General features: G+C 34.1%; 1 protein-coding gene across 1 annotated transcript in view; it reads left to right on the top strand.

Annotated features, from left to right (window-relative positions):
• LOC121385793 overlaps positions 1 to 15,188 on the top strand; it is a 29,526-nt gene extending 14,338 nt beyond the window's left edge. Inside the window, exons 4-8 of the mRNA XM_041516578.1 lie at positions 1,573 to 1,691; positions 4,623 to 4,842; positions 8,235 to 8,597; positions 10,322 to 10,448; positions 13,662 to 15,188. Of these exons, the coding sequence (XP_041372512.1) occupies positions 1,573 to 1,691; positions 4,623 to 4,842; positions 8,235 to 8,597; positions 10,322 to 10,448; positions 13,662 to 13,911 (1,079 nt within the window). The 3' untranslated portion in view covers positions 13,912 to 15,188. The remainder of the gene's footprint in view (positions 1 to 1,572; positions 1,692 to 4,622; positions 4,843 to 8,234; positions 8,598 to 10,321; positions 10,449 to 13,661) is intronic.
• Positions 15,189 to 24,000: the final 8,812 nt, after the last annotated feature.

The following is a 24,000-nucleotide window of genomic DNA, read 5'->3' as shown; positions in this document are numbered from 1 at the left end:
ATTGAAAGTCTATCATCCTATAATTTTTATCGTATAGTTTTGAATTTTGCTACTGCAATTTTCTGAGAGAGTGTCTTCTCAAAACAATTTAATCGGATTGTTGTGAAACTTGGTACAGTGATCTTCTCGGGCTGTCTCCAATAAAAAAGGGGGAAAAAGTAATTTTTGACACTTTACTGAACGTTTGTATGTGATCGTTTGTTTATTGAAGTATTTTAAAGTCATGAAATACAGTTGTTTTATATTGCCCTCTATATACAATGTAGAAGTCACTTTCTGTTGGGTTTTTTTGTTTGGACATACACAATTTAATTACAATGGCAAGCACATTTGTATTTTCATGTGATACCCTAGCTTTACGTCAAGTTTAAACTTTGAAGGAAGGAAATGTTTTATTTAATGACACACATTTTATTTACAGTTATATGGCATCAGACATGGTTAAGGACCACACAGATATTGAGAGAGGAAATCCACTGTTGCCACTTCATGGGCTACTCTTTTCGATTACCTGCAAGGGATCTTTTATATGCATCATCCCATAGACAGGATAGCACATACCATGGCCTTTGATGTACCAGTCGTGGTACACTGGCTGGAGCGAGAAATAGCGCAATGGGCCCACTGGTGGGGATCGATCCAAAACATACAGCGCATCAAGCGAGCGCTGTACCACTGGGCTACGCCTCGCCCCTTTAAACTTTGAAGATTCATGTTCTAATCTTTTAAGAAAACACCAATGAACCATAACACTTCTCCAGAATTCATGTTTTGATTATAAAATGACACATTATTTTATTTTGAAATCAAGGAATTGTACAGGAACCAAAGCCATTGAACATATAATTAAGCCTTAAATATAAAATAGACAAATAATTAAAAAATAATATAAAATACAGTTTTTACTGAGACTGAAATATTGGATGTAGATTACTAGTTTTCAGATAGTAATACAGACGGAGACAAGATCAAGTCTATGTATTTTTTACATGTTATAAGCTAGGGAATAGTTTTAGCATGCAACTAAATAATCACTAATTTGAGCCTCATCAATTATTGACTGGATAGTTTAAAACTCAGTACAATGATTGTCAAAGGCTGTCTTCACACACTTAACAGAGAGATATTTTAAAACTTTTTAATTTTTTTTAATTTAAGACTTTTGAATTGATACTTCTCAAATTCAGTGTAATTATTTGCAGGAGCAGCCTTCACAAACTAGTAGTCTACTATAGAGATATTTAGGAATTTTTAATACTATATTCTTAATTTAAATTGCAAATTTGAAAGTATCTTCTCCCAGAGTTTTGATCAGATAGTTGTAAAGTTTGGTTCTATAGGATCCTCTGGGGCAGTCAGGACAAACAAATAGTGAGATGTTTTGGAAGTTACAAAATTTTGAATTCTTATTAAGATTAAACATTTTAATTAGAAAATTAACATTGAAAATGTGAAAGTCTCAAAGAATTATCGTGGCGCACCTACTATTAACAAAATAGAAAATAAAATACCAAGCTGTCTGGGCTGATATAGGCCCCTGGTTGTTTAGTTGGCTAATTTTATTTTCTGTAGCTATCTTCAAGGTGACTGAGAACGAACTGCCCACACAGAAGAATGATTCTGATGGCTACTTCATCCATGTCACTGGTGCATGTACCTTTCCAGTGCCGGTATGCAATTGGAAAATCATGGTTTGTATAATTTAAAAAAAAAAAAAAAATTTTTTAATATATTATTACTATTTTTATTTTTTATTTTTATGTGAAACTATAATTGTTTTGAATAATTTATCCCTTATCCAGCTCTATAATTTTACACCCTTATCTCGCTCTAAGAAATTATGCATTTTTAAATTTTTCAAATATATGTAATAAATTTTTGCTGCTCAGATCGTTCCAGTATTATTCACATTCATATTTTATCTTCTGTTTTTTTTATCCAAATAACTTCATCATCTTATGGCAACAATACAAAAGATGGAGGCCAAATTCACCAAACTAAAAGTGGTGCTGGCAGTTGATGGATAAATATTATTAATGAAAGTATATCAAGTGGAAATAAACAGATAATTATTAATTAATAGATATACAATGTATTATACTGGCTTATTTATATTTGAAAGGATGTCTAAGATCTACATAGTGCATTGAACATACATGTATTTCCAGACCTACAAACGGTTTTAGTTGCAATGCATGAGTGATTTGTTGAGGATTATGTAAGGGCTATTCTGAATTGTTTCATAAATTAACATTCTTTGAATAAACAAGTATCCCAAGAGTACTGCTAAAGCAATTATGCATGTCCCCAAATGAACATAAGAAGATTTTGTATCTCCTAAGTTCAAGGACCATAACTCCGTCAAAAATTGTTAAATCGCTATGAAAGTCAAACTTGATCTGTAACAGTACGTGATAAAGCTACCTGTAAATAGAAGCGAAAAATTTCAGGTCAGTATCTCAAGGCCTTCTGAAAAAAAAGTTTGTGAAACTAATTTTCACATCTCCTAAGCTCAAGGGTCATAGCTTCGTCAAAAATGAGTAACTTTCCATGAATGTCAGACTTAATCTGTAACAGTACATGATAAAGTTGTACACAGAATTGTAGCTCAATATCTAAAGGCTTTCTTGAAAAAAAAGTCCTAGAAACAATTGTTCATGTGTCCTAAGTTTAAGGGCCATAACTCCTCAAAAATGGGTACGTCGCCATGAAAGTCAAACTTGATCTGTAAGAGTACATGCTAAAGCTATACACAACATTTCAGCTCAGTATCTCAAGGCATTCTAAAAAAAAAACCATCCAGAAAACTATATGTGGTACAGACAGATGGACGGACAGGACGGAGATGAAACATATAGTGCCCTCAGGTTGGACCGATAGGGGACTAATAAAGTTGTTGCCAGGCTTCGTGGGCCCGAGTTGGATGGATAAGGGTATTACATAAAAACTAAATCCATATTTCCCCATGGCATTAAATAAATACATCATTTTATAATTATACATGTATTGATAAATATTCAATGTGTTCTCCACATTAAGAATCAGAATGACAAAACCGTATTCTCATATCAAAATGGTATCCACTGTCAGGTGCTCGTCCTTAAGAGGACCCCTGCCACTTCCCTAGGAGATACATAGCAGGATGTTTCATCCCTCTTGAAAATAGTAATTTAAAAAATAATAAAAATAAAATTTTAAAAATAAAGAATTAAAACCAGCACTGAATTATAACACTTGCTGAATGTTTTGTTTGTTTGGTAAGTTAACATGCTTACATGTATATCTTGAGGGTTCAAACACTTGTTGTGGGCACATCCTCTGATTAAAATAATGTTCATGTTGGGGTGTCATTAAACATTCATTCATTCATTCATTCATTCATTCTGATTAAAATCAGGGATTGTTCCCATAGTAAAGAGGGAAAGAGGAGTTTGACAAGTCATCGTTAAATCGTTTCTATATTAATTATGTGTTTTTTTCAGAAGTTAGTTAGGTATTAACATGATTATATATCGAGGGTTTAAAGACACTTCAGGAATCGGAAAGAGTGATGTCTTTTACCTTTTTTTCTTTTTTTTTAATCGGGAGTTTGACAAGTTATTGTTAAATGCTTTCTATATTAATTATTATGTTTTTAGAAGTTAGGAAAGTTATATTGTTAAATGGTCTGGTGTTGTTGAACGTTGTTTGTTTGTGTGGGTTCTTTTGTTTTGTGTTAGAAATCAAGCAAGTTCAATGGTTTCTACATTATTTTATGTTTTAAATGTTAAGCAATTTCATTGCTAAATGGTTTCTGTATTATTTTCTGCTTATGAGTTGAAGAAATCATTGTTAAATGATCTGTACATTATTTTATGTTTTTTTGAAATTTGTATTAATGGTTTACATATTGTTTTATTTTAGGCATTGGATAAGTCAGTGTTAAATAGTTTTTACATTACTTCCTGTTTTCAGGAGGTGAGCAAGTCATTATTAAATAGTTTCTACATATTTCCTGTTTAAAAAGTGTTTTGAGGAGGTGGGCAAGTCATTGTTAAATGATTTTTACATTATTTACTGTTTTCAGGTGGGCAAGTCATTGCTAAATGGTTTCTGCATTATTTATTGTATTCAGGTGGGCAAGTCATTGCTAAATGGTTTCTGCATTATTTCCAGTTTTGAGGAGGTGGGCAAGTCATTGTTAAATGGTTTCTGCATTATTTCCAGCTTTTAGGAGTTGGGTAAGTCATTGCTAAATGGTTTCTGCATTATTTCCAGTTTTGAGGAGGTGGGCAAGTCATTGCTAAATGGTTTCTGCATTATTTCCAGCTTTTAGGAGTTGGGCAAGTCATTGCTAAATGGTTTCTGCATTATTTCCAGTTTTGAGGAGGTGGCAAGTCATTGCTAAATGGTTTCTGCATTATTTCCAGTTTTGAGGAGGTGGGCAAGTCATTGCAAAATGGTTTCTGCATTATTTTCTGTTGTCAGGAGGTGGGCAAGTCATTGTTAAATGGTTTCTTCAAATTTTCTGTTTTCAGGAGGTGCATGGGCAAGTCATTGTTAAATGGTTTCTACATATTTTCTGTTGTCAGGAGATGGGCAAATCCCTGTTAAATGGTTTCTGCATTATTTTCTGTTTTAAGGAAGTTGGTGAATCCGAGCTGAAGAATCCCTTTGGATTGACCATGCGTACAGATGTGCAGATGTGCGGAATTGATGTGCAGGTCACATGCACTGTACAATTTGAAAAGACGACTGAGGCCTTCCTTGATAAATATCTTATCTTCTCTGTGACAATCTGTCACCCCTCCATTCCTGGCAGGTCCATCACACCAGCTGCTAGTCCAGTCCTGTTCTTCCAAGGTACGAATGTCTCTAATTTTAAATATCTATCTTGGTGTTACCAGTTTTCAGCACCTTCACATAGAATGCGATGTTTTAGGGCGTTATCGTAATGAAAGTTGAAGTGTGTTTTGTTTAACGACACCACTAGAGCACATTGATTAATTGAAACATTTGGTAATTCTGACATACAGTCTCAGCGAGGCAGGGAACCCGTTACATTTTTTCCGTTAGTAGCAAGGGATTTTAAATATGCATCATCCCACAGACAGAATAGCACATACCACAGCCATTGATATATGAGTTGTGGTACACTGGCTGGAATGAGAAATAGCACAATGGGCCTACCATTGGGTACTGATCCTAGACGGACCACACATCAAGCAAGCGCTTTACCAGTGGGCTACGTCCTGCCCTCATTATCATAATAAAAAGGGTGAACAAACATTTCCCACCAGTAAGTAATGTTATTATCTACAGTATATGTAATTATATCATAGTATGGACAAAAGTAAATAAATAAACGTGCACATGGACTGTACACCCAAAATATCTCACTCCAAATTGTGTTACCTGTTTTCTTCATGTGATCGGGTATGGCAGAATAACTTGGTATGGTGTGCTTTTCTGGACTCTTGTTCATTGGCCAAGTCAGATGGTCACATGTCAAGAACTCGAATGAAACGTCAATTTACAGGTTTAAGAGTAACTTCCAAAATATTTGTGACACAACTCAGGCCCCTGAAAATTGTGAGAATGATCATTTTGTTCGTCGTGCAAATCTAATTTTGTGCAACCTATTTTTTGTCCACGCACTGAATTTAGGACACAGTTTACATGGATATAGTTGTTTACATTAAAAGTAAATGGGTTACCTGAATTTAGGACACAATTTACATGGATATAGTTAGTTACATTAAAAGTAAATGGGTTACCTGAATTTAGGACACAATTTACATGGATATAGTTAGTTACATTAAAAGTAAATGGGTTACCTGAATTTAGGACACAATTTACATGGATATAGTTGGTTACATTAAAAGTAAATGGGTTACCTGAATTTGTTTTGGCATAACCGATGAATGGGTTACACACATTTTAAATGATCAGAGACCTGCAATTCATACAATATGAAAATTGAATAACAGTCACAACAGAAACAAACGTACTTGTTTGAGCAATAACAATAAATGTGGAAATTGTTCATAGCAGTGTTCAAGATTTAAACATTTGGGGCAGTATCCCAGCTGGATACTAACATTTCAACATCTGGTATCCAACCTGAGAATTTAGTATTTCACTTTTAGATATGGTTACCTCACATTCAAATATAGCAAGCAAGCCAATTTTAATTTTAATTTAAAAAAAAAAGCTGTATTGGTTGAAAACATTTTAAAATGGCTACTTGCCTCTTCGGTGTTTTTATCGACTTCGGAATTAGTAGGCCTAATTAAGGAAAACTTAGACTGGAAGAAAACATCCCAACAATAACGATAGTGGCTTAGCGGTTCGCAGTCTTTTGCTATGTCGCTATTGCTCCAGTGTAGCATTTGACTGGGTACAAACTCGGAAATACTGTTACTTAATTTTATCCGTAAATGACGTTACATTGTTTCACAAAAAATAAACACTCAGGATTAAAAAAGACAACATTACATGGTATCCTGGTGGGATACTGGATTCTTGAAGTCTGGTATCCAAAGTTTAAATCTAGCTGGTATCCCCGGAATATCGAGATACCATTAATTTCGAACACTGCATAGATTATTCTTCAAGCTCTTTATGGCATGGACACTAGAAAGAGTCTTGTGTATGGACAACTCTTACTGTCTGTGGGATGCTGCATTTAAAAGATCCTAGAGACGAGATTTAGCTCAGTCGGTTGAGTGGACGCCTGAGGTACTTGCGTCACACTATCGAACTACCTCGGTGGATCTATTCAACTGATTGGGTTTTTTCTCGTTTCAACCAGGGCACCACAACTGGCCAAAGGCCAGGGTATGTGCGTTCCTGTCTGTGGGAAGTGCACATAACAAATCCCTTGCTGCTAATGAAGTATTTAGCTTGTTTTCTATGACTGTGTCAGAATTACCAAATGTTTGATGTCCAATAGCCGAAGATTAATTAATCATTGTTATCTAGTTGTGTAGCTAAACAAAACAAAATTTTAACTTTATAATTCATTTCATTTCAATGTATTTTCGTGCTTATATCCAATTAGGGTTCAAGCATGCTGTACTGGGCACTCACCTCAGCTGTCTTGGATGTCTGTCCAGGACAGTGGGTTAGTTGTTAGTTGTGATAAAGAAGAGGGTGTAGTGGCCTTACACCTACCCATTGAGTCGTTAAAACTCGCTGTGGGTGGGAGCCGGTTCTGGGCTACGAACCCTATATAGCTACTGCTACCTGGTCAAATTCGCCTGTGGCCTTCAATTACTAATCATGCATTTGTCTCCGATGCTTTTGTGTGCATGTGGCTGTATTACTTGTTATAGCTTAGAATGTATTAAAACAGAATGTATTTTTAATATGATGACTGTCGCTACTAGTTAAATTATATTACATCATAATAGTGCTTCCTCTGAGAATTGAACTTTGCTCCAATTTATTAGGATATCCAAAATTTAACTGGCACTAGAGATTCATGGAATCACCCACTATTTTTCCAATTGCCTATTGTTCGTTTGGTAGGTATAAACGTGCTTATATGCCGAGGATTCAAAGACGCTTACTGTACATGGGCACATGCAGCCTCTGGTTAAAATCATCGATATCAGCAGAATTTCCTACCAATTGGAAAGTTGTCCACGTAAAGCACTACTAAAAAAAAGCAGATAATTAAGAATATGAAATCGAATCGCTTTGAAGGATTGTAGATATGCAGAAGTTGTTTAGTAGTCCATATGTTTATAGTTATTTTTGGCACATTTTGGGGGCATACTTATTTTGGGCACATCCTTTACCGTTGTTACTTTGATGCGATCTAAAATCCTGCTGATGCCTGCACTACTCCACTAGCCGATGAGATAGTGTTTCCAATACCACCCCCAACCCCCACCCCCACCCGCAGTGCTCCACAACAGGTCTAACCAAAGCCGTAGTATGTACTATCCTGTCTGTGGGATGGTGAATATAAACAATCCCTTGCTGCTAATCGAAAAGAGTAGCCCATGAAGTAGCAACAGCGGGTTTCGTCTCTCAATATCTGTGGTCTTTAACCATATGTCTGACATCATATAACTGTAAATAAAATGTGTTGAGTGCGTCCTTAAATAAAACATTTCCTTTCTTCATCCAGTCCTAGAATATGCTTTAGAGGTCTGGTCCTCAGAATGAGTTTATATGGAACGTGCCACGAAATATAAAATGATTTAATTATTTGTCGTCCCCCATCCCCCTTGTTATTTTAATAGGAGTCTCTGTGGACCTCTCTGCTAAGAATGTGTACCCAGCACTAAACATGTCATTTGATCTGGTGTGTACTGTGGATCGGCATGACATAAATCTCACTGGACCGGTTGAGTTCTATAGGAAGGAAAAGAGTGGACAGTATCAGAAGTTTGCTCATGTAGCACAGAATGCAAGCGAGTGCACCACCAGATATGCCCCAGATGAATATGATATTGTTTGTGACACAGGAGCTGGAAACTTGACGAGCCACAAGGAAGTCTACGTGCTTGTGATACTGAGACTACGTGCAGAGGATTACACAGATTGGTATTGCTACCATGTTTCAGCAAAAAAAGCAAGCATCGCACTTCGTTTAGAGCTACCCAGTAAGTAAATATATTTGTTTATTTAGTTATTAAACATACAATTTAAAAAAAATATTTGACAGTCAGTGTATTCAGAAACAAAGTTTTCATTAATAGTTTTCCATGGAGGGCTCAACGAACCAATCTTCAGAAATTCTTTAATTTGTAACCAGAAATTAAATCATATTTGAAGACTCAAACGATCAAACTCACGTTTTGTTTAAAAAAAGGAGATGTTTTGCACTATCTTAATATATCAACAGAATGACTTCTTTCTGTAGTACGAAACAAGTAAAACTAGCCATTATGTTCTATTAAAAAATTAATTCTTCCCCCCCCAAAAAAAAACACAACAAAACAACAACAACAACAACAATAAAAAAACAAGAAAAAAACAAGCAAACAACAGCATTCAATTTAAGGAAAAACCCAGAACATTTTGTTCAGTATCGTGTCGCGGTTTGCTATGCAAGTTTCAGAGATGGCTACACAAACATTAAACAGTATAGTTGCTAATGAATTTTGATTTGAAGAGGAATAACGCTAATCAAGATTTTGATTTGAAGAGGAATAACGCTAATCAAGATTTTGATTTGAAGAGGAATAACGCTAATCAAGATTTTGAAAACAAAATGTCCCCTGAATAATGATCAATATCCTCAATACCAAGTTTTTAAGAAAACCATATCATTGGGGAAAAAAAACCAAGTATAAAGTGAACAAAAATATAACATCATGTATCGAGTGCCCTAGCTCAGCACCCTCCCTCCCTTGAACAACATTCTTATCTTACAATGGCTGCAGACCCGGGACAGTCCCTTTAATTGACTCTCATATATCTGCATAAACTAGTAGACTGCAGGGACAGTCCCTTTAATTGACTCTCATATATTTGCATAAACTAGTAGACCGCAGGGACAGTCCCTTTAATTGACTCTCATATATTTGCATAAACTAGTAGACCGCAGGGACAGTCCCTTTAATTGACTCATATATTTGCATAAACCAGTAGACCGCAGGGACAGTCCCTTTAACTGACTCATATATTTGCATAAACTAGTAGACTGCAGGGACAGTCCCTTTAACTAACTCATATATTTGCATAAACTAGTAGACCGCAGGGACAGTCCCTTTAATTGACTCTCATATATTTGCATAAACTAGTAGACCGCTGGCCTCTGACCAATTTGGTTACGGATACACAGAAATAAATCCAGGTAACCCATTTCCTTGTTGCGTAACCCATTATAGTCATGTAAAATGGTGCTCCATGCGTAACCCGTTATAGTCATGTAAAATGGTGCTCCATGCGTAACCCGTTAGTCATGTAAAATGGTGCTCCATGCGTAACCCATGTAAAATGGTGCTCCATGCGTAACCCGTTATAGTCATGTAAAATGGTGCTCCATGCGTAACCCGTTATAGTCATGTAAAATGGTGCTCCATGCGTAACCCGTTATAGTCATGTAAAATGGTGCTCCATGCGTAACCCATTATAGTCATGTAAAATGATGCTCCATGCGTAACCCATTATAGTCATGTAAAATGGTGCTCCATGCGTAACCCATTATAGTCATGTAAAATGGTGATCCAAAGTTTGCATGAACAAAAATTGGGGGACGCAAAAGCGAAAGGGTGATTGTCGCAATTTTCAGAGGCCTGAGGCAGCATATGGTCTAGAGCCGAGGTGTTGTAGCGATGATTGCAATCACTCTATTATAACTTGCAAGTTTATATATTTTCAGAACCTGATACGCCACCAGATGACCCACAGCGTGTCGCTGGTGGAGCAGAGGGAACTATTATAGCATTGACTATGATCGTTCTGTTAATTGCTGCAGCGGTACCAGCTGGTTGGATCTTGTATAAAAGGTAGCCCAGTTGTTTATCAATGTTCAGTAAATTTCAAACCATTAAATATTGATTCTAGAGTATGATTTGGCTGGATGTATTATAAAAGGTAACCCAGCTGTTTATCAGTGTTCAGTAAATGTCAGACCATTAAAATATTGATTCTGCTGTACCAGCTGGTTGGATCTTGTATAAAAGGTAACCCAGTTGTTTATCAATGTTCAGTAAATGTCAGACCATTAAAATATTGATTCTGCTGTACCAGCTGGTTGGATCTGTTATAAAAGGTAACCCAGTTTTTTTTATCAATGTTCAGTAAATGTCAGACCATTAAAATATTGATTCTGCTGTACTGGCATGTTGGATCTGTTATAAAAGGCAACCCAGTTGTTTATCAATGTTCTGTAAATGTCAGACCATTAAAATATTGATTCTGCTGTACTGGCATGTTGGATCTGTTATAAAAGGCAACCCAGTTGTTTATCAATGTTCTGCAAATGTCAGACCATTAAAATATTGATTCTGCTGTACTGGCATGTTGGATCTGTTATAAAAGGCAACCCAGTTGTTTATCAATGTTCTGCAAATGTCAGACCATTAAAATATTGATTCCGCTGTACTGGCATGTTGGATCTTGTATAAAAGGTAACCCAGTTGTTTATCAATGTTCCTATTAAAATTTTGATTCTGCTGTACTGGCAAGTCAGATCTTTTATAAAAGGTAACCCAGTTGTTTATCAATGTTCTGTAAATGTCAGACCATTAAAATATTGATTCTGCTGTACTGGCATGTTGGATCTGTTATAAAAGGCAACCCAGTTGTTTATCAATGTTCTGTAAATGTCAGACCATTAAAATATTGATTCTGCTGTACTGGCATGTTGGATCTGTTATAAAAGGCAACCCAGTTGTTTATCAATGTTCTGCAAATGTCAGACCATTAAAATATTGATTCCGCTGTACTAGCATGTTGGATCTTGTATAAACGGTAACCCAGTTGTTTATCAATGTTCCTATTAAAATTTTGATTCTGCTGTACTGGCAAGTCAGATCTTTTATAAAAGGTAGCCCAGTTGTTTATCAATGTTCTGTAAATGTCAGACCATTAAAATATTGATTCTGCTGTACTGGCATGTTGGATCTGTTATAAAAGGCAACCCAGTTGTTTATCAATGTTCTGTAAATGTCAGACCATTAAAATATTGATTCCGCTGTACTGGCATGTTGGATCTTGTATAAAAGGTAACCCAGTTTATCAATGTTCAGTAAATTTCAAACCATTAAATATTGATTCTAGAGTACGATTTGGCTGGATGTATTATAAAAGGTAGCCCAGTTGTTTATCAATGTTCAGTAAATGTCAGACCATTAAAATATTGATTCTGCTGTACTGGCATGTTGGATCTGTTATAAAAGGTAACCCAGCTGTTTATCAATCTTCAGTAAATATCAAACCATTAAAATATTGATTCTGCTGTACCAGCTGGTTCGATCTGTTATAAAAGGTAACCCAGTTGTTTATCAATGTTCAGTAAATATCAAACCATCAAAATGTTGATTCTGCTGTACATTTTCACAACTAGATCTGGGAAAATTAATCAGTGAAGGAGGAAATTTAGTTTTAGACATAATTAATATAAATACTATACACTACACCAGACCTGTCAACCCTCCCGGATTCCGCGGGAGTCTCCCGGTATTTGATCAAATCTCCTTTCACCTGTGCGGGAGACAGTTTCTCCTGTTAAATGACATTTTTGTAAGCATAAAAAAAATCGATCCTCTTTTGTCAAAATAACAGAAGGGAAGTAACTCTGCCTTTTTTTCTCATTCGGAAAATGTCGACTACTTTCGGTTTCTGAGAATGTAACAGGCCGAATTGTCCCGACTGTTTAACCTTTGCCGAAGTGAGAATTATGGGATAGCCTATTTATATTGTTAAAAAAGCACATGGACTTTATAAAATGACGTGTTAACACTGTTATTATAATGTTGTCATCGTAATGACTACGAAGCGTGTTGCCGCTAATTCAACAGGCTGTGTATTGACATTCAGTGTTGCCATATAAAAAAACAAAACTATCCAATTTAGTTCTAATAACACCTCTGAATTGTAAAATGTCTTCCCACTGGATTACATAATGCAACTATGACGAATCTGAACTGCCAGACTCCGAGTTGACAGCTATACACACGATGCATGTTAAAATCACATGTCACAGCAAGACAACGAAAAGACCAATTAGCTGTATAAACATACTTGTGTCAGTTAATTTTGTATGTTTGTGCAGTAAAATGTTGGTTATAAGGGTACACTTCAAGAAATTATTTTTGTACAATTAAAAAATGTTGTGTTTGACATTGACATAAAGTTACTCACGGAAATGGGTATAATTCCAGTATATTTCACACGATGTCCGTAATGAGGTTTTACTTATGATTAATGAAAATACAATGTTTATTGCATCATTATAATGATTTTAAATAAGTACCACGCCACCGTTCCTCATTATAGTAAAAACTGAATATTAATTTATAAGATTTATATAAATTTGTCTTTGGTACTTACCGGTAGGTACACTAACCACAAATGATAATGTAACGCAACCTGTAAGGCTGTAAGTGTAATACCGTAAATGTACTAATTAAAATTTTATTTCTTGTTCATGTCCTTAACATTTTTGGATAAAATATTTTTTTTTTTTTAAATATGTATTAAATCATAATAATATTTAAACTTAAAAATAAATTTAAAAAATAAAAATAAAACATTTTATATATATATTTTTTTTTAATGCCAAGATCTAAGGTTAAGAAGTATATATGACATTATAAAGTATTCATATAACTCATTGTAATAATGTTTTTTTTAAATCTTGTGTTTTTGGGTTAAATTGTGTGAATTTAAGAAATCTCCTGCTTTTTGACAAAATCTCCTGCTTTTTCAACACACACCTCCTGCTTTCTCTTGACTAAAGGTTGACAGGTCTGCACTACACATGTACATGTTATAGAACAAACTACCTTTTAACATACATAATAATGATATGTGAAATCGGGAGGGGTACACAGGCAAATTGTGGATGGTAAAAATATATATTAGGACAAAAAAACCCCAACAAATTTGGGCCCCTGCCCTCCTCATCACCCCCAAATGCTATAGGCCTGCTTAAGCAGTTTTTCGTGTTACAGTAGATATAAAGTATAAAACATAATTATTATTTCCCTTGACAGGCGAAAGACACAGCCAGATGACAAACAAGAGTTAAAATCGGAGACCGATCCAAACTCAATGAGTGTGGTAGCGTGTAGTAACATGGCAGTTGGCGTAAGTGAAGACGAACTGGAAGATATAGAATGGGATTCATCGAACGAGACAGTTGATATTGACATGGATAAAACCCAAAACCAGGTTGATAACCCAGACGCTTCAAAACCTACTAAACAAGTGGCAAATGAGTCAGATCCAACGTCTTGGCGTTAAAAAGAACAAGATGGGTAAAGAAAAACCCAATACTAAGTTGATAACTCAGTCTTCTCAAGTTCTTCTAAGCCAGGGACCCATTTTACTAAACATTACGTCTGCTACTAGCAGTTATACCTGTCGTGTGTTTGCACGTGTTTGACATCAATTTCACGCAGAAAATTACATCATTACAGAAGCTGAAGTATTTTAAAGACAAAAGAAAATGAAATATGTGTTCTTCTAACTATATTTGTTGAACTATAATAGTAATAAGAATTGTGGTTTAGTCGTAAATTTACGTTTACGTGCAAAACTAGGCTTACGATGTTTTGTGAAATTGGGCCTAGTCCCGGAACAGTGATTATAAAAAGGGAAAGGTGACCAGCCACTGAAGAGAAATGTCAGGGTCATCAGTCATTGAAGAAAAAGGACAAGTTTACAGTTAACTGAATAGAAAAGGGCAGGGTCAAAATATATTGAAGGCAGGGTCTGTGTTACCATTCATTTACGATATTAAGAAAATAATTTGTTTACAAGCTAACAACAGTTTAAGTATAGCATTATTTAGAGATTAATACATTTTTATATTGAGCATTAGTTACAGGACAATAAATGTAACCTTTTACAAAGAACATTATTCAAATAACAATACATTTGACCTTGTAAATGTTAACTTTATAATAAATGCATTAACTGAGCTGTACGGTTTATATCTATTTTACTGTATACTTTGTATTCCCAATAACGCGTAAAAAATGTTCCTAATTTCACTCTAGCATAAGCATTACAAATTGGTTTTTTTACAAAATACTATGCTAAATATTCGAAACTTTATTTCAGAACAAGGATGACATCTTAATTCATGACATGACATCATTCTTGATCATTTGCAATACATCATTAAACAGCTGCAGTCAGGGAAACCCTCACAAATTACATCACTATTTCTCAGTTGTTTTCCCTATTACTCAAAAAGCAATTTTAAACCAGAATTTTTAATAATTTTTATATAATTGAAATAACCTTCATTGGAAATAAAAACGTCACCCGTCAATTTGAACTATAACTTTGGCAAAACAGTTTATTATCTTGGTTTAACTTTACTTTATTATAAAATTAACCTGTATGTAGATCATTACTTAGTTAACAGTGAAAAGTAGAATATTATTTAAAGGACAATACATGATATTTTGATATTTAAATATGTGTTACCTTTTAAAGAGGCAGACCCTAGTTTTAACCCGTAAAAAAATCGACACTAAGTTTAGTTAATTTACAAACCTGTAACTCATCTGGATAAAGATAGAATAGAGTGAAAGAAAAGTCTGTGACGTTAAAACAGGAAATATCCTTAAAAATAAACTAGGACTTGAATCAATAAACCGCTACTTCTCAGATTCACATGTGTTTTAAAAAATATGAAAAATGCTATTTTTGGTACTACAAACACCAGGATGACCAGAAACACTTCGGTTCTACGGAAATGTATAATCTAAAGAATATAATACAAGTAATGTTTGATTTCAGTGATCATAAATGGCTCTAATAGTGAAAAATATGTTGTAGTGTTTAAAAACTAGGGTCTGTTCATTTAAGTAGGGAATCACTTAGAGAACAGTAAATGTGGCATTTTTATGTAGAATCCAAGGGTGGGGACCAGGGGGACCTGTCCCTCCCCCCTAAAAAATTAAAGTGTCCCTTTTTGAACCATTTATTTACAATTTTCATTGAAGTGCCCTTTTCAGAAAGTTTGTCCATGTGCCCTTTTCCCTTGGTCCCCTCCCTAAAATGTTTCCTGGGGCGCCCTTGTAACATCATTTAGAGGTCAATAAACATGGCATTTTAAGTAGAGCATTATTTAAAGGCAGTAAATTTGACATTTTACATAGAACAATGCGTGATACTTTTTAATTAGAGAAATATTTAGAGGATAACAAATGTGATATTTTAAATAGAACATTATTTGAAGGACAAGAAATGCGACGTTTTGACTATGCAGTATTTAACTGACAGTTTATATAGGACATTATTTAGAGAACAATATGTATCAGCTTTTAAGCTGAACTTTATTTTGAGGACAATATAGATATATGTAATATTTATAGTAGAACATTATTTAGAGGAGAATAAACATGACCTTTTTAGGTAGAACATTACTAAGGGGAGAATAAACATGGCATTTTAGGTAGAACACTTAGAGACAACTACCTGTGGCATTTTAAATGTAATATTATTTAGAGGAAAATAAATGTAACATTTTAAGTAGAGCAATGCAATTCAATTGATTTTTAAAAAGATTGTATATAAGGCCATGACCCCACATATATATAACAAGTACAAATATATTGACATTTTGAGACCAGTTGTTCAAACATTTAGCTAGTTTATTGGGTAACAGAACAAAAACAAATATTTATTATTATTATTATTATTGTATTATTATTGTTATTATTGTTGTTATTGATGATGTATTTTTTTTTTTTAATATTTAATATTTTAATTAATATTTCATATGTATATAAATTATTGACCGTCATTGAGGGCAATATCAGGTTATATGGACATAAGAAAGTGATACTGACCGAGGCGAACGGCTGATTTTTTTAAAAACCTGATATTGTTGATATTGTACGTGGTTCTTCAGTCCATAAAACCTGATATTACGAGGAATATAGTCAATAATTGTTTTATTACATAATGACATCAATAAGACTCGTGCATTCCTGCTTTGTTTATCAGAATCGAAATACATCAATGCTTATAATTTCCCGCAAAATGCGATTTAACCTCCCTCCCTCCCTCTCTCTCTCTCTCTCGTTCTCTCTCTCTCGCTCTCTCACTCTCTCTCTCTCTCTCTGTGTGTGTGTGTGTGTGTGTGTGTGTGTGTGTGTTTCAGCCATTCTCCCTATTTTGGGACACAAAGTGAATATTCATTTCCATTGCTGAAATATTCTTTATCTGGGTTTCGTCTGTTACATGACATTTTAATGTTAAAGAGTTTGCCACACTGAACATGAACGTATATAGTTTCTATATCCATGACATTTATTATTGACTAATCTGGCCCTTGAAAATGCTGAAAATGGCATGCCCGCATCATATACTACCAACATAATACAGGTAAATATCTATTGATATTTAATTTTAGTGTAATCACTGTATATGTATTTCTTTTTTTATAAGATGTGAGCATGTCATAAGCAGATTTTGTTTTATATAATCTACAATCCGATTGTTGTTTTTAGGTTGATTTTTTAAAATACAGTGATCATAAAAATGTTGTTTATTACGTTATTCTCTTTATGTTGTCAACTTTGTACATTTGTGCTGTGTATAGTAAATATTTTAGACATTTTAAAAGAAAGAAATATGTACGAGAGCAATAGTATTAAAAAGTACAAGTATTTTTCCTGTATTTGGATTACGGAAGGAATGTAGGAAATGGTGCGACCTTAAAGATGTTTGTTACACTATCGGGTTTTCTTAGAATCCTTCATTCCTTCAATATCCTGAGCCCTATCACCGTGTTGTCTGACATCACCTTACACGCTAATAGGGAAAATACAGCAATTGCAGACCCATAAAGGACTGGGAATGTGAAGGTGTTTGTGCCCAGGACAGGCGTGCGCTACAACAGCTTGCTCTGAGTGTGCACGTAAAGCCCTATCACCTGACCTGACCTAAGGTGTTTGTTAGGTTATCAGTTAGGATATGCGAGTATTTGAGCATTTTATTCAAAAAGGTAAGATGTGTAATATAGAAAATGGCTTCACGTTTCGGAAAAGTGAATCACTGGTTTCTGTCAGTGATATTAAGTTTCACAATACACTTGTTTTGGCATCATAAACAAAAACCATGATACAAATCTTAACTAATTAGCTATATGTATTATATTTCACGGCCTGTACAGTGACTTACTTTCACCTATTTCAATTTCAACTAATATTTCCCTCACATTTATTAAAAATTTAGCAAAACTCTGTTCAAACTGACAATTATTTTGGTAGGGTTGAAAGTTGTCTAAAAAAACAAAAAACAAAACAAAACCCAACAAAAACAAAAACATGTGAAAGCTCACAGAACTCTTTTAAATTCGAATGATGTCACTATTTGACTAAAGTTATATTGCATAATGCATACAACACATAAACTGGTTCATGTTCTGGAAACGTCAATGATATTTCAGTTGTAGATCTAAGGGATGGAGATGACAATTTTTAATTAGTTGTATACTTTAAATTATGTTATTTGTGGCAGTTTATTTAACATTTGAAATACTTTGAAAATTACATTGCTTATAACATTATTAGGTCAAATAATATTTGCCATGCATGTTGTTTATGGAAATGTAATTATCAGAGAGAAAGAAGTGTTTTATTTAACAACGCACTTAACACATTTTATTTACGGTTATATGGCGTCAGACATATGGTTAAGGACCACACAGATTTTGAGAGGAAACCCGCTGTCGCCACTACATGGGCTACTCTTCCGATTGGCAGCAAGGGATCTTTTATTTGCGCTTCCCACAGGCAGGATAGCACAAACCATGGCCTTTGTTGAACCAGTTATGGATCACTGGTCGGTGCAAGTGGTTTACACCTACCCATTGAGCCTTGCGGAGCACTCACTCAGGGTTTGGAGTCGGTATCTGGATTAAAAATCCCATGCCTCGACTGGGATCCGAACCCAGTACCTACCAGCCTGTAGACCGATGGCCTGCGCCGACGCCACCAAGGCCGGTGTGTAATTATCAGTTACATGGACTTAGTAATAATGTTACTGCAAACCATAACCTCAATAGTAACGATTTCCAAAATGTTCGCTATTTGTAAATACTACCATTTGACACCTGTGTTTTTGTTTGTTTGTTTTTTTGTTTAAAATATAGAAAAAAGAGAGAAACAAATGTTGTGGTTTATAACCATTTACATCTGTGATGGAAACAGTTTTACAAATCATTAGATGTAGGTATAATGTATGAGACTCAAACAAACTGATTGCCGGTCTCATGGATCAGTAGGCAGAAACATCCTCCGACCTATTGAGATGTTGTCCAGCACAAGTGGTTGGGATGGAAGTATTTCGATCACTCTATATGCATATTCAGTACTATGGTATTATTGGTATTGTAAAAAGGTCTGGCACTAGGAAATCGTGACTTTTGACCAATGGGTTTCTTATTAAATTTCGTAATGTTAATTTTGTGTGTATACTTACTTTCGCATACTTTCTTCCCCTCTGTGTACAAACTAATACCTCTGTTGATGTCAAGTTGTTACTTTGAAAATTGCTCATAAAATTATTAAGTTAAATAATGTCTTGTTTGTTGGTTGTGTATGTTGTTTATGAAATGTAATTATCAGTTACATGAACCTATATTAATGACAGTTAATTGTCAGGGTTTCGGAGATCCAGAGAAAAGGAGGGATTTGATGATTTTTTAAAAACAAAAACAATGTCATATGTATTGTCTACACTGTCTACATTGTAAAAAGATACACGTATAAGGAAAACTTGCAAAAAATAGAGATAACTTAAGAAAATATACTTGGATCAAAAACACACACACGAAAATAATAAAAATTAAAAATTAAAAAACCCTGAGAAAAAATATACTTGGACTAAAAAACAAATGTTTTTCTTTTATCTGAAAATCTAATTACTAACTTTGATAAAGTGGACAACAATATTCAGTTAACCATTAATGATGAGCTCTTCCTAGGAACTGCCAATGAAAACGTGGGAAAACAATATCTTACTCAATTTTCGAAAAGAAAACAGAAAATATACTAGAGGCTAAATTAAGCAATGGAATAAAACAATTAGAATATGACTGACACAAAACTATTAGAAGAAAACGAAGTCAAATACTTGTAACAAGAAAAACCCCAACACTAAATGGTAATTTTGTAAGATCAGAGTAAAATGGATTGAAAAAGGAGAAAAAGTTACTAAATATGTCTAATATGGAACCAAGGAAATATAGTAGTAAGTAAATTTCAAAAATGTAATTAAATAATAAAAACAATACCTGAACAACAAATATTTTAGAAGAAACAAAACGATTTTACCAAAATCTTTAATAAAAAAGAAATCAACACATTTATGATGACTTTATTGAAAATATAACATATTAATTTTAACAAATTGACTAATGATGAAGCATAAGAACTAGAAGGTAAACGTAGTTATTCTGAAGCATTAACATTTCTTTAAAATATGAAAAAATTACCAAAGTCCTGGTTTACAGCAGAGTTTTAAAAACATTTCTTTAAAATATGAAAAAATTACCAAAGTCCTGGTTTACAGCAGAGTTTTAAAAACATTTCTTTAAAATATGAAAAATGCCCAAAGTCCTGGTTTACAGCAGAGTTTTAAAAACATTTCTGAAATGATGTTGATTATTTTATAGTACGGTCAATTAATTACCGGTATAAGTAAGATAAATGTCAAATACTCACAAATTAGGTGTTGTCACTTGTATACCAAAACAGTTTCTTAAGAATTGGAGACCTATTACTTTGTTAAACTGTACATACAAAATCACATCTAGGTGTATTGCAAACAAAATACAAATCCATTAGTCGTAAGTATGATAATAATGTAGTATACATAACAAAATATGTGCATAAATACTCAAAATATAATAAACATATATGGCGAGGGGTGCTCACCTTGACTACTACCACGTTCTTATTTGAAAAGATTCGGATAAAAATTTGGAGTACTCTTGATGTTGAATTTTTATATAACTTATTAAGCCAATTTTTTTATAGATATTTTGAAATTCAACAAATCTAAAGCTTTTTCAGTAATATTCTAAGAACGTGTTGAAAAGCCTTGTTAAAAGCTATTAATAGTAACATGCCACGGGTATTTTGTTTTGTGTACTACATTATTATCATACTTATGTGTTCCCTATATATCTACCTTTTATGAAACATATGTGCATAAATACTCATAGCCCTGTGGTCAAACGCTTGCCTGATGCACGGCCGATTTAAGATTGATCCCTGTTGGTGGGCCCATTGGGATATTTCTCGTTCCAGCCAGTGCACCACGAATGATATATCAAAGGCCGTGGTATGTGCAGTCCTGTCTGTGAACTGCTGTCAAAATATTAAAAACAGGCATTCGTGTCATATTGTTAAATAGCCTCTGAATATTTAACATAACTGAATAAAACTGCTTGGGTGATGTTAAACACACATCCTTTCATTTATTAAACATTGTTCATTGTGCTCTAGTGGTGTCGTTAAACAAAACAAACTTTTAAAACTTTGAATTGGATCAGCAATGAAACTAAGCATGCCTGTGTGGCCGGTAACGCTTATGATATTAGTAGCCCAACAGGATCTTGTTCTCTTAATACAGTGGATGATATGAATTTGTTTTGTGTTGTGGAACTAGACATGAAAAATATTGATCTAGTCCATGCGCCGACACAATGCAATTATACCAATGTTAACTTCTTTCTATTTGGTTGAAAGACAATTCTCTCAAGATTCACTTGTACGTGTCACAGGTCACATGCATTAACATTTTCTTCTATGTTTAATTTAAATTATGTCTGAATTTGTTTTTGTTTTAATAAATTAATTGGAGTTTTGTCAGCATATTTCTTGTTAACCACCATATCTTATACGATTTGCTATAGGGAAAAATAAACTAACTTTTTTTGTGCTTGTGAGAAAATACAGAGGAAATAAGTTAACGCTTGTGACAGTGTTACATTTTAGTTCCATCAGCTCCCACTGCAATGTCTGCATTTTTCAATCAAGTTATTTTTCAATAGAAAACACATTCAGTTCAACCACTTTATTAAGACAACCAGAATCGTTTGTAAAACTAGTGTTAGAAGTATTCCCAGCCAGACACGATTGGTTTCATGTCTAGTCTAATAATATCACAATAGAAAACACATTCAGTTCAACCACTTTATTAAGACAACGAGAATCGTTTGTAAAACTAGTGTTAGAAGTATTCCCAGCCAGACACGATTGGTTTCATGTCTAGTCTAATAATATCACAATAGAAAACACATTCAGTTCAACCACTTTATTAAGACAACGAGAATCGTTTGTAAAACTAGTGTTAGAAGTATTCCCAGCCAGACACTATTGGTTTCATGTCTAGTCTAATAATATCACAATAGAAAACACATTCAGTTCAACCACTTTATTAAGACAACGAGAATCGTTTGTAAAACTAGTGTTAGAAGTATTCCCAGCCAGACACGATTGGTTTCATGTCTAGTCTAATAATATCACAATAGAAAACACATTCAGTTCAACCACTTTATTAAGACAACGAGAATCGTTTGTAAAACTAGTGTTAGAAGTATTCCCAGCCAGACACGATTGGTTTCATGTCTAGTCTAATAATATCACAATAGAAAACACATTCAGTTCAACCACTTTATTAAGACAACCAGAATCGTTTGTAAAACTAGTGTTAGAAGTATTCCCAGCCAGACACGATTGGTTTCATGTGTAGTCTAATAATATCACAATAGAAAACACATTCAGTTCAACCACTTTATTAAGACAACGAGAATCGTTTGTAAAACTAGTGTTAGAAGTATTCCCAGCCAGACACGATTGGTTTCATGTCTAGTCTAATAATATCACAATAGAAAACACATTCAGTTCAACCACTTTATTAAGACAACGAGAATCGTTTGTAAAACTAGTGTTAGAAGTATTCCCAGCCAGACACGATTGGTTTCATGTCTAGTCTAATAATATCACAATAGAAAACACATTCAGTTCAACCACTGTATTAAGACAACGAGAATCGTTTGTAAAACTAGTGTTAGAAGTATTCCCAGCCAGACACGATTGGTTTCATGTCTAGTCTAATAATATCACAATAGAAAAACACATTCAGTTCAACCACTTTATTAAGACAACATTCAGAATCGTTTGTAAAACTAGTGTTAGAAGTATTCCCAGCCAGACACGATTGGTTTCATGTCTAGTCTAATAATATCACAATAGAAAACACATTCAGTTCAACCACTTTATTAAGACAACGAGAATCGTTTGTAAAACTAGTGTTAGAAGTATTCCCAGCCAGACACGATTGGTTTCATGTCTAGTCTAATAATATCACAATAGAAAACACATTCAGTTCAACCACTTTATTAAGACAACGAGAATCGTTTGTAAAACTAGTGTTAGAAGTATTCCCAGCCAGACACGATTGGTTTCATGTGTAGTCTAATAATATCACAATAGAAAACACATTCAGTTCAACCACTTTATTAAGACAACGAGAATCGTTTGTAAAACTAGTGTTAGAAGTATTCCCAGCCAGACACGATTGGTTTCATGTCTAGTCTAATAATATCACAATAGAAAACACATTCAGTTCAACCACTTTATTAAGACAACCAGAATCGTTTGTAAAACTAGTGTTAGAAGTATTCCCAGCCAGACACGATTGGTTTCATGTCTAGTCTAATAATATCACAATAGAAAACACATTCAGTTCAACCACTTTATTAAGACAACGAGAATCGTTTGTAAAACTAGTGTTAGAAGTATTCCCAGCCAGACACGATTGGTTTCATGTCTAGTCTAATAATATCACAATAGAAAACACATTCAGTTCAACCACTTTATTAAGACAACGAGAATCGTTTGTAAAACTAGTGTTAGAAGTATTCCCAGCCAGACACGATTGGTTTCATGTGTAGTCTAATAATATCACAATAGAAAACACATTCAGTTCAACCACTTTATTAAGACAACGAGAATCGTTTGTAAAACTAGTGTTAGAAGTATTCCCAGCCAGACACGATTGGTTTCATGTCTAGTCTAATAATATCACAATAGAAAACACATTCAGTTCAACCACTTTATTAAGACAACGAGAATCGTTTGTAAAACTAGTGTTAGAAGTATTCCCAGCCAGACACGATTGGTTTCATGTCTAGTCTAATAATATCACAATAGAAAACACATTCAGTTCAACCACTTTATTAAGACAACGAGAATCGTTTGTAAAACTAGTGTTAGAAGTATTCCCAGCCAGACACGATTGGTTTCATGTCTAGTCTAATAATATCACAATAGAAAACACATTCAGTTCAACCACTTT

Source organism: Gigantopelta aegis, chromosome 12, assembly GCF_016097555.1.
Source record: "Gigantopelta aegis isolate Gae_Host chromosome 12, Gae_host_genome, whole genome shotgun sequence".
Lineage (NCBI taxonomy): Eukaryota > Metazoa > Mollusca > Gastropoda > Neomphalida > Peltospiridae > Gigantopelta > Gigantopelta aegis.
This window is presented reverse-complemented; position numbering and strand designations above follow the sequence as displayed.